General features: G+C 38.2%; 2 protein-coding genes across 2 annotated transcripts; both read right to left on the reverse strand.

The window, feature by feature from the left end:
* Positions 1 to 901: 901 nt before the first annotated feature.
* LOC102539237 (olfactory receptor 2D3-like) lies at positions 902 to 1,825 on the reverse strand. The gene has a single exon (XM_006203477.3). The coding sequence runs from the start codon at positions 1,823 to 1,825 to the stop codon at positions 902 to 904; it is 924 nt and encodes a 307-aa protein (XP_006203539.3).
* Positions 1,826 to 11,284: 9,459 nt separating this feature from the next.
* On the reverse strand, positions 11,285 to 12,241 carry LOC102539478 (olfactory receptor 6B9). The gene has a single exon (XM_006203478.4). It carries the CDS (start codon positions 12,239 to 12,241, stop codon positions 11,285 to 11,287), a length of 957 nt encoding a protein of 318 aa, XP_006203540.1.

The following is a 12,241-nucleotide window of genomic DNA, read 5'->3' on the forward strand; positions in this document are numbered from 1 at the left end:
AGTGTAACAGGCCAAACACTGGTCAGAAGCTGCTGGTCTGTCATTGGTGGTGCTTTTGCTCTAGTAGAAGGTTACAGCAGTAGTTAGAAAAGACTAAAGGGATCACTTTTTCCCACAGAGCAATCTCCACGTTCTAGGATTGCTTCTCTTGTGTCAGCCATTCTCTTCCACTTCCCACTGGCACAATTATATCTGCAGAAGAGAAGAGAGCCAGTAATGGTCTTTGGAGGGAAGCAGTGTGTGGCATATGCAAGCTATATCATATTTGCTGGAATATGAGAATCCTACACATTATTGTGCAGTTGAATTGGCTATAGCAGTATTTTGGAAATATACAGGAAAAAATACACAGGAAATCTACAGGAAAAAAGAGAAGAAAACAAAATAAAAAACAAGGCTCTAGTATTAGCTTCAGGGTAAAAAATGACTGATGTTTTGTCACTGGAGATGATAGACTCTAGCATGTTGATATCAGATAGGACTCTAAGATCTGTAGAAGACTGTAGATGATGTTAGCATCGGATGAGGCTGACAAGCAGCTGTGGAGTTTAGAACCAGAAGATAATATCCCCAGGTGAATATGAACTAGTGATCCAATAACTTAGTGGAAACAAGATCCTGTTTTAAAACTTTATATGATATATAAATGTAATTAATATAATATTCTTGCCTCATAATAATGTTTTGCTATTAAGCTATAACCACAGAGAATAATCTTGAGAAAGATGTGATTGACAAACTTAAACACCCTAGATGTACAAGGGCACCTGTGTGACCCTTTCTGATGTATCAGCCTAGAGACACTTCAGAGAGAAAGCTGTTACAGATGTTGCACCACTTGGGAATATGTTTATCCCCACAATTGTATGGCAGTATAAAGATCGTTGCCTCCAAAGAGGCTCTATCTTCCAAATACTTTCCTAAATGCCTCCTTAACATCCTTGTTCCTTAGGCTATAAATGAATGGGTTCAACATAGATGTTATGACTGAGTAGAACACAGAGATCACCTTATCCCTCTCGTTCATTTTCTTGGAATTTGGACGCATGTAGGTAAATATGGTTGAGCCATAGAAGAAGACAACAACCATAAAATGAGAACCACAGGTAGAAAAGACCTTGAGCCTCCTCTCCCCTGCCTGTATCTGAATCACAGTGGAGATAATATTCCAGTAAGAGAAGAGGATGAGGGAGAGAGGACCAAGGAGGATCACCACACCCATAGCAAAGATGGCCATCTCAGCTTTGTAGCTTTCTTCTGAAGCCAACTTCAAGAGGGCAGGAGGTTCACAAAAATAATGATTAATTATGTTCTGGCCATGGTATGAGAGAGAGAAAGTAAATGTGGTGTCTACTAAAGACACAAATGCTCCACTGGCCCAAGATCCTATGGTCAGTTGAACACAAACCCTCTGGGTCATGAGGGTGGAGTAGTGCAGGGGCTTGCAGACCGCTACATAGCGGTCATAGGACATTACTGCTAGGAGGGAACTCTCTGTGCACCCTGCTATTAGGAAAAAAATCATCTGAATTGAGCACCTAGCAAAGGAAATGGTCTTTCTTGTTACCAGCAAATGGAATAATATCTGGGGAACAATCGTTGTAGAGAAAAGGAGATCAGTAAATGACAGGTTTTTAAGGAAGAAGTACATTGGCGTATGAAGTCGAGAGTCAACGTGAATTAGCACTATGATGAGCAGATTCCCAAACACAGTCAGCAGGTAGATGATGAGAAATACTACAAACAACAGGATCTGGGTCTGCTGACCTGAGGAAAATCCCAGCAAGATGAATTCAGTCAGATAGGTTTGGTTTTTTGTACCCATTGATGTGTGTTCCTGTCTACACATCCGCATCAATAGAGCAATAAAAAACTGACTGCGGTTGAGCACCAAATCCTAAGGGTGTAGATCTCATTGGAAGAATAAGTGTATTTGATTTTTAAAATTCTTGTAAATATTTGACTTGTGAATTTGTAAAATTCCCATCCCCATATTCCTCCCGAAGCTATCTAAAAATGAGCACTAACATATTATGTGAATTTGAAAAATATAAAGGGTTCTGCTTTTAGTAGAAAGCCCGGGTTTTTGTTTCTTCGTAGTTTTCAGTCAGCAGACTTACCTCTTTTATTCCATCAAGGAAGAGAACCAATAATAACCTTTTCTTTTGTGTTTCCTTATCATCCTTCCAAGTAGGAAGGGAATTTTAAGAGACCACTTTAGATCGCGTTGTAATCCACAGTCCTGGTCCTTTCTTCATTGGATCAGAGAACCTTGGCAGTGCCCAAGATTAAGGCATGATAGGACCTCATCCTTACAGAGCAGGACAGTGGAGACCAGGCCAGACTTAGGCAGCACCGCAACCTCTGGAATTAGGGGGCGTACCCTTTGTGGAGACCGAATGCAGCCACAACAGCTGCCTGCATAGTTGCTTATCCAGTCAGCTGGAGAGGTGCATCAGTAGGAAATCAGGCATGGTTCCAGTGGTCTGCAGTCAGGCAGGAAACACTATTCAAAGTCTATACAGTGCTGTACATCAGGAACAAGCAAGGAATAACCTGGCTGAATCCAAGCTCCTGGGGAAGGAGATTAGAGTTAGGGAAAGTAGCAGGGTCATCAGGGCTGGAGTCTGATACTCCTGGGGAGGGTTGAAGTACTAGCCCTAGAACTGCCCTTTAGACTGAGGGAGATGTCAGAGCCAAAAGCCTGTCTGGCAGGGCCATCTTGGGATAAGGGGAAGTTGTAAGGGTTTGTTCTCACATCTAACTCTCCATCTAGCTGGCAGGAGAGGACAAATGTGGTCTGATCAGTTATGACTGGACCACTGGCTCATGTGCTGCCAAGTAGGATTTGATTTGAAGACTACACATTTACAGTGAGATTTCTATTCGTAAATAGCCATCCAGATGGAAATGATCATACTATTAGGGTCCACCGAACTTGTGGGACCAGGAAGGCAGAGTCAAGGAATAATCTGAGGAACTAGCAAAACTAAATGAGAAATTGCTTTCCTTTGGATATAATGTAAAGGGAATATGCAAGAGAATCTTTGATAAGTGCCACAACTTTAATAGCCAAAATAATCCATTACTGATCTCATTTCCTAATGCTGTCTGATAAGCTCATTGTTTACTGTTTCATCATTGTAAGTTTCCATATGATGAACTGTGCATAATACATGTGTACAATTTGAGTTTTGAGGTATGTGTATAATATGATTTTTAAAATTAATTTATACATGATTGTTTTATAAGCCAGTCGCCCAGAAATTCTTCAGTGTAGAAACCCTATCTCAATCCATATGACTGCATTGCCCAGCATATAGTAAGTTTTTAGGAAATGTTCACTGACTGGCTGAATTAGTAAATGAATAACTGAATGCATCCAGTAAGAACAGAACCCTCTCATACGCAATGGCACTGTCACAAATCTGCTTTTAAACTCTCCTAAACTCTAATAATCCCTATTTAAAGCGTAGTACAAAGCTTGTAAGACACAGCTGATGCTGATCCAGCTTCATGTTCTCTTTGGAATGGGGAGATTCTGTGATGAACCAGGAGTAACACAAGGTGTGACCGCCTGGACCACTGGTGTAAGTGAGAGGGCACCAGTGGAGTTGTTCCTCTTCCAGTAGAAACAGGAACAGACCTTCAGTATGCACTCCTGTTCTGTCTCATTCTTACCCCTCAGAGGGAATATGCAATGTGGTAGCAGCCTGACAACTAGGTGCTGGGGCAGGGAGTCCCCACACACCCAACACCAGCACTCCTGAGCTCTCCCCTTCCCACCTCCCAGCCTGTGTTACAAGAAGCTCTGTCTTGTGACCTGGGTATTTTGCTGTGAGTCCAGGGGGCATCACCCAGAGAGTGTGGGGAAAGTGAAAGTACAAGAACTCTGTGGAAATGAGGATGAAAAGTCAGAGCACAGGAAGGTTCTAGTAATTGAAAAGGGGTAGCAAGTTTGAGAGACAATGGATCTTCTGATTTCTTGGGCTTTTTAGCATACAAACTGACCCTCCCATTAAGAGCCCAGTAGTAGATTCCTAAGGCCAAGAATTCTAGAGAAGAGAGAAAAAGAAAAATCTCTTCTCCCAAATAGACTGTGGATTGTAAAAATCAGGACAGGGCCCTTCTCCTAGGATAGACTTAAGTTGTCTGTTTCTGCAGAGACTTGATTCCTTCAGCATCTTCCTCCTTCTTACCTGGAAACCAGGGATGAGTTTGTTCTAGAGATGGGGAACTTCGGGTGAACGGACCTGTTAGTGAGTCCAGCAGAGTGAGATCCAGAGATCCAAGCTGCAGATCCAGAGTTTGGTACTGGATCCCCATGATTCTTAGCCCTCTCCTCACAGCTGGCCATCACCTGGGCTTTTCTGTGGATTCCATTTCAACCTCTGGCTGTATTATTGGTTAAATAGAACACTTATTTTTTAAGCACCAATAGTGAATTGAATCATTTTCTTCCACGATCTTAAAAGATGAGGTCCTGGGAGATTATGCAAATGGGATGTTCCCTAGGGTTCTTTTTGGGCATAGCTCACTCTATAATCTCTACACAATGAGATGTCATGGGATCTTCTTTTTTTTTTCTTCGCTTGACAATTTTACTTTATTTATTTATTTATTTATAAACATTTTTTAAATTGAGTTATAGTCATTTTACAAAGTTGTGTCAAATTCCAGTGTAGAGCACAATTTTTCAGTTATACATGAACATATATATAGTCACATTTTTTTTCGATGTGAACTACCACAGGATCTTGTATATATTTCCCTGTGCTCTACAGTATAATCTTGTTTATTCTACATTTTGAAATCCCAGTCTTTCCCCGCCCCTTGGCAACCACAAGTTTATATTCTATGTCTATGTGTCTGTTTCTGTTTTGTATTTATGGGGTTTTTTTTTAGTTTTTTTTAGATTCCACCTAGAGCGATCTCATATGATATTTTTCTTTCTCTTTCTGGCTTACTTCACTTAGAATGACATTCTCCAGGAACATCCAAGTTGCTGCAAATAACATTATGTTGTCAGTTTTTATGGCTGAATACTATTCCATTGTATAAATATACCATATCTTCTTTATCCAGTGATTTGTTGATGAACATTTAAGCTGTTTCCATGTCTTGGCTATTGTAAATAGTGCTGCTATGAACATTGGGGTGCAGGTGTCTTTTGGAAGTAGGGATCTTTCTGGATATATGCCCAGGAGCAGGATTCCTGGATCATATGTTAAGTCTATTCCTAGTCTTTTAAGGAATCTCCATACTGTTTTCCACAGTGGCTGCACCAAACTGCATTCCCACCAGCAGTAAAGGAGGGTTCCCTTTTCTCCACAGCCTCTCCAGCATTTGTCATTTGTGGAGTTTTGAATGATGGCCATCTGACTGGTGTGAGGTGATACCTCATTGTAGTTTTGATTTGCATTTCTCTGATAATTAGTGATATTGAGCATTTTTTCATGTGCCTATTTATCATTTGTATGTCTTCCTTGGAGAATTGCTTGTTTAGGTCTTCTGCCCATATTTGGATTGGGTTGTTTGTTTTTTTCTTGTTAAGTTGTATGAGCTGCTTATATATTCTGGAGATCAAGCCTTTGTCAGTTTCATTATTTGCAAAAATTTTTTCCCATTCCGTAGGTTGTCTTTTTGTTTTACTTATGGTTTCCTTTGCTGTGCAGAAGCTTGTAAGTGTAATTAGGCCCCATTTGTTTATTCTTGCTTTTATTTCTAATAAAAGCTATATATGACAGACCTACAGCCAGCATAGTACTCATGGTGAAAAACTCAAAAGCTTCCCACTAAAATCTGGGACAAGACAAGGATGCTCACTATCACCACTCCTATTCAACATAGGCTTGGAAGTCCTAGCCACAGCAATCAAGCAAGAGAGAGAAATAAAAGGGATCCAAATTGGAAAAGAAGAGGTAAAAGTGTCACTGTATGCTGATGACATGATACTATATATAGAAAACCCTAAAAGGTCCACACAAAAACTATTAGAATTAATTGAAGAATTCAGCAAGGTATCAGGTTACAAGATTAATGTTCAAAAATCAGTTGCATTTCTTTACGCTAATGATGAATCAACAAAAAAAGTAAAGAAACAATCCCCTTTGAAATAGCACCCAAAGTAATAAAATACCTAGGAATAAATCTAACCAAGGAGGTGAAAGGCTTATACACAGAAAACTATAAACCACTGATGAAAGAAATTAAAGAAGAGCTAAAAAAAATGGAAAGATATCCCATGCTCCTGGATTGGAAGAATAAATATTGTTAAAATGGTCATACTGCCCAAGGCAATCTACAGATTGCAATCCCTATCAAATTACCTAAGACATACTTCACAGAACTAGAACAAATCATAATAAAATTTATAAGGAACCACAAAAGACCTAGAATTGTCAAAGCATTGCTGAAGAAAAAGAAAGAGGTTGGAGGAATAACTCTCCCAGACTCTAGACAGTACTATAGAGCTACAGTCATCAAGACAGCATGGTACTGGTACAAAAACAGACATATAGACCAATGGAACAGAATAGAGAGCCCAGAAATGAACCCACAAACTTTTGGTCAACTTATCTTTGACAAAGGAGGCAAGAATATACAATGGAGTAAAGACAGTCTCTTCAGAAAATGGTTTTGGGAAAACTGGACAGCAGCATGTAAAACAATGAAGCTAGAACACTCCCTTACACCATACACAAAAATAAACTCAAAATGGATCAAAGACTTAAACATAAGACAAGATAAAATAAACCTCCTAGAGGAAAATATAGGCAAAACATTATCTGACATACATCTCAAAAATTTTCTCCTAGAAGAAATAAAAGCAAGAATAAACAAATGGGACCTAATGAAACTTACAAGTTTCTGCACAGCAAAGGAAACCATAAGTAAAACAAAAAGACAACCTACGGAATGGGAAAAAATTTTTGCAAGTGAAACCGACAAAGGCTTGATCTCCAGAATATATAAGCAGCTCATACGACTCAATAAGAAAAAAGTAAACAACCCAATCCAAAAATGGGCAGAAGGCCTAAACAAGCAATTCTCCAAGGAAGACATACAAATGATCAATAAGCACATGAAAAAATGCTCAATATCACTAATTATCAGAGAAATGCAAATCAAAACTACAATGAGGTATCACCTCACACCAGTCAGATGGCCATCATTCAAAACTCCACAAATGACAAATGCTGGGAGGCTGTGGAGAAAAAGGAACCCTCCTACACTGCTGGTGGGAATGCAGTTTGGTGCAGCCACTATGGAAAACAGTATGGAGATTCCTTAAAAGACTAGGAATAGACTTACCATATGACCCAGGAATCCTGCTCCTGGGCATACATCCAGAAAGAACCCTACTTCAGGATGACACCTGCACCCCAATTTCATAGCAGCACTATTTACAATAGCCAAGACATGGAAACAGCCTAAATGTCCATCAACAGATGACTGGATAAAAAAGCAGTGGTATATGTATAGAATGGAATACTACTCAGCCATAAAAACCGACAACATAACGCCATTTGCAGCAACATGGATGCTTCTGGAAAATGTCATTCTAAGTGAAGTAAGTCAGAAAGAGAAAGAAAAATACCACATGAGATCACTTATATGTGGAATCTAAAAAACAAACAAAGCATAAATACAAAACAGAAATAGACTCACAGACATAGAATATAAACTTGTGGTTGCCAAGGGGGCAGGGGGTGGGAAGAGATAGACTGGGATTTCAAAATTGTAGAATAGATAAACAAGATTATACTGTATAGCACAGGGAAATATATACAAGGTCTTATGGTAGCTCACAGAAAAAAAATTGACAATGAATATGTACATGTTCATTTATAACTGAAAAATTGTGCTCTACACTGGAATTTGACACAACATTGTAAAATGATTATAAATTAAGAAAAAAAATGTAAAAACAAAAAACCAAAAAAACATGTTCCTGATCAGGATGATTGATCCTGATCTAAGGGGAAACTGATTGCTACCATACAATGGAAGTAAGGAAGAGTATGGCAGGGATACAGGAGATCCCTTAGAGTATCTCTTACTACTGTGATTCAAGTTAGTGGAAAATTACAACAACCCGGTTCAGGCGCAGGACTTCTAATGGCCCAGGCCATTCAGGAATGAAGGTTTGGATCACCTTACCAGGCAAAGAACCATGAACAGCTAAGGTGCTTTTTGAGACCAAAGAGAAAATGGAATGGATAGTTGAAGGCAAATACTAGTTACGACAATGTGACCAGTTTCAGAAATTAAATGAGATTTGTAATGGTTTAATATTGTCAATATTTATTTTGTTATAAATATATGTGTACACATATATACATATATATGTATCATTTAACAAAAGATATATTAATGTATTAATAAATTAACTTTATATCATAGTATTTAAGTTACAGAATATCAAAGGAGAAGAGTGAACAGCCCAGAAGACTTTGCATCTTCTGGAGAAAAGGTTAGCATAGTTTTGGTTTTACATAGAATAGTTGCATTCCATTAGGTGGAGGTATGACTTTGTTACTATCTTTATTTTGGAGGCTGTGTGGTTTAAGGAGATGTATGTGAGTGCCAAGTTGACAAAGAAGGACCATGGGGGTCAGTTTTATGTGTTCATATGGCTAGGCTTTAGTTCCTAGTTTTTCAAACACTAATCCAGGTGCTGCTGTGAAGATATTTTTGTAGATGTGATTAAAGTCCATAATCAGTTAACTTTTAGTCAAGAAGATTTTTCTAGGTAATCTGGAGGAATCTGATTCAATCAGTTGAGAGTATTTAAGAGCAGAACTGAAGCTTCCCTGAGGAAGAAGAAATTCCACCTGTGGGAAGTAGCTTCAGCTCATGCTTGAGAATTCCAGGTTAGCCTTCCTGACAGCCTGCCCTTTGAATTTTGGATTGCCTTGCCAACTCTCACAATTACATAAACCAGCTCCATGTAATAAATCTCTTAATAGTTATTTCCTACTGGCTCTAGTTTCTCTGATTGAACCCTTACTGTTACACACAATGCAAATTTTTTCTGCAATATAGGGGGAAATTTACCAGTTTAGTCACCTGGAAAACTTCCTGCTACCCTGAGTTTTGACAGTTTATCTGTTACTTTTTCTGGCTCACTGACTGACTTCTGGGAAAACCTTCACCTATCCATCTCCTTCCATGAAATTTCTACTCAGCTACAAGTCATTCCTTCTTTCCTTTTTGAATGCTACTCTTTTGATTTTGAATAAAGTTAACAGTTATAACTGGAGTATAATATTAAACATGTAATATTATTATAAAAATCTATGTACAGCTTTTAATTATTTAAAAATCTGAGTTGAGGGAAAAGTTGTCTCTACTTTTCTGTATGTTTTAAACATTGAAAAGTAAAATATTTTAAATGTTAAAGTAAAAAAAAATTTAAAACAAACATAATAAAAGAAAAACACACTGTTGTAGAGACAATAACTCCCTTGGAAAGCCAATTCATCAAGTAAAATAGAAGTTAGGACACAGTGGATTTATATAACAAATGATCTAAAGACTATATAGACAAATTTTAAATCAGGTGGTCCAAACCAGAAAAAAATGTCAGGTTATAAATATAGATGATAGTTGGGGTTATAATAACAAATAACACTAGGGCTGCTTAACTGAAATTAAAAAGCATTTTTAGAATAAAAACGAATCTTGTGAAATTTTTAAAAAGCATCAATCGCCTAATAGTGATTTAATAAAGGTTTTCAAACAGAAATAGATATAGCATAACATTGCCATTTTTTGATGTAAAGACTAGAAAATTCTAACATTGGAGTAAGAAATTATATGATTTAAGATAAGGCATCTTACATTATTTTTAGTGTTTATGTGAAGGCCATGGCCCATAACACTATTTTTTGACTAAAGAAAAATGGTACATATTATTAGGAATTATACAGTGGTTATGCCAAAAGGACTGAAGGGTAGGAGAAAGTAACAGGTTTGTGTAAGTTGGAAACTACCACAGTTTGTAAAATATATCTATTTAAAGCAATCTCATATGACCTTATATAAAAGCTTCATACAAAATGGGAAGACCATGCAGTTAAAATGTAAATAAAGTCAAAACAAAGCAAATGTGGTGTACAAATAAATAACCCAATTAAGACTTATAAAATGTGGTTTCCAAGGGCGTTAGGGTAGAACAGTATGCCTGTCATCCTTAAACTCTTGGCAAACGTCCATAGTTCATTAGTTCACTCATCCAGTATTGCTGAGCCAGATAGAATCTCTCTCCTATCATTTTATAATGGCTGAATGAAAATGTGTACTACTTCTGAGGATATAGGCCCACCATTCCAAAATCAAAAGAAAAACAAATGAGAAGAGAGATGTTCTGGGAAACTTGGGAAGGTCCTACACATCAGGCCAAGTAACAGCTAAGCAAAAGCACTTCTGTGGCCTCTTGTCAAGGCCAATGCTTGCTTTACCTGAAAAGAAGGGGGGTTTTAATGAATTGCCACTGGTTTCTCTTAGAGTCCCCAACTATAACATCCCCAAAATTATATACGTAGAAGTTCCAGTAAAGAAAGAGAACTAAAGCATGAAATTATATATTTTATAGATAGAGTTTATCTCAGTTTGCAGTTTATTGGAACATCTACATTTATATATATTTCATATCATAAAATTATATATTACATTACATAATTTATATTATAAAATGGTTCAACATATTATATATGTATGTGTGTGTGTATATGTGTATGTGTATGTGTGTATATATATATATATGAAATCTTGTTTTCTCTCTGCCATGACAAGGTTTGTATGCTCTCTATCTTACACTGTTTCTATTGGAGCCTGAGAGATGTTTGTCTCTCATATTTTCCTAAAGTTTAAAAAGAATTAAAGTGAGATATCATTCAGGTCAGTTGATTATAAAAGGAACCAGTCCCCTAAGCTCCTAGGAAGCAATAAACAGTTAATGAAATTAACTACAGCACAAAGATAGGGCTTTTAAAACAAAACAAATTCAAAATGGAAAAAATATTACCAATAGAACTTTGAAAATATTATTTCTAAATGTCTTCATAAAAATAAAATTATTTTATAACTATTTTACTAATACATGTCTCTTAGAGTTCTGATCATTTCACACATTGTCTTATAAAAGGAAGCATTTAATTAAGACCTGAAAGAAAAGGGGATTTCCTTTGATATCTGGCTCCTTATCCCTTAATTATTGTGCTAAATCAGTATGTTTATAATCGCAAATGATGAAAAAAGAAGGAATAGCTCAGTCTCTTCAGCAAAGAGAATCTCTCAAGAGAAGGGCTCGGCCACTTGCCATGGTTTTCCTAATGGCATCTTTGACCTCCTTGTTCCTCAGGCAGTAGATGATGGGGTTGAGCATGGGAGTAAAAACTGCATAGATGGCTGAGATCAACTTGTTAGAATCGAATGAAGCAATGGCCCGAGGTCGGACATATATGAAGATCACAGCCGTGTAGAAGATGAGCACCACTGTAAGGTGAGAGGCACAGGTGGAGAAGGCCTTCCACTGCCCAGCGGCGGAGGGAATGTGCAGGATGGCAGAGACAATGAAGGCATAGGAAAGGACAGTGGCTGTGAGAGGAAACACAAGGATGACAATGGCTAGCACAAAGTCTACCAGCTCAGCCATGGAAAAGTCTGTGCAGGCCAGTTTGAGGATGGGGGAAACATCACAGAAAAAATGGTTCAAGATATTACTGCCACAGAAGGCAACCTGGGAGATGAAGTATACCTTTGCCATGGAGACGGTGAAGCCACTCACCCAGGAACTGATGGTTAGCTGAACACAAAATCCTGTGGTCATCATGACTGGATAGCGAAGAGGCCAGCATATAGCCACGTAACGGTCATAGGCCATGGCAGCCAAGAGCACACACTCAGTACAGGCGAGTGACATGAAGAAATAGAGCTGGGTCATGCATCCCAGGAAGGAGATAGTATTGGAACAAAGTAAGAATCCAGCCAGCATCTTGGGCACAGTGACAGATATATATGAGGTCTCCAGAAAGGACATGGTGCCCAGAAAATAGTACATGGGCTTGTGCAAGGACCCAGTGACCCATACAGTGAGGATGATGACTACATTCTCCAACAGCACAAATAGGTAGGTGATGAGGAAGAGGAGGAACAGCAGAACTTGCAGCCAAGGGGAAGCAGGGAAGCCCACCAGGAGGAATTCACTGATATGAGTGATGTTTTCCTTCCGCAT

Source organism: Vicugna pacos, chromosome 10 (genome assembly GCF_048564905.1).
Source record: "Vicugna pacos chromosome 10, VicPac4, whole genome shotgun sequence".
Taxonomy (NCBI): Eukaryota; Metazoa; Chordata; class Mammalia; order Artiodactyla; family Camelidae; genus Vicugna; species Vicugna pacos.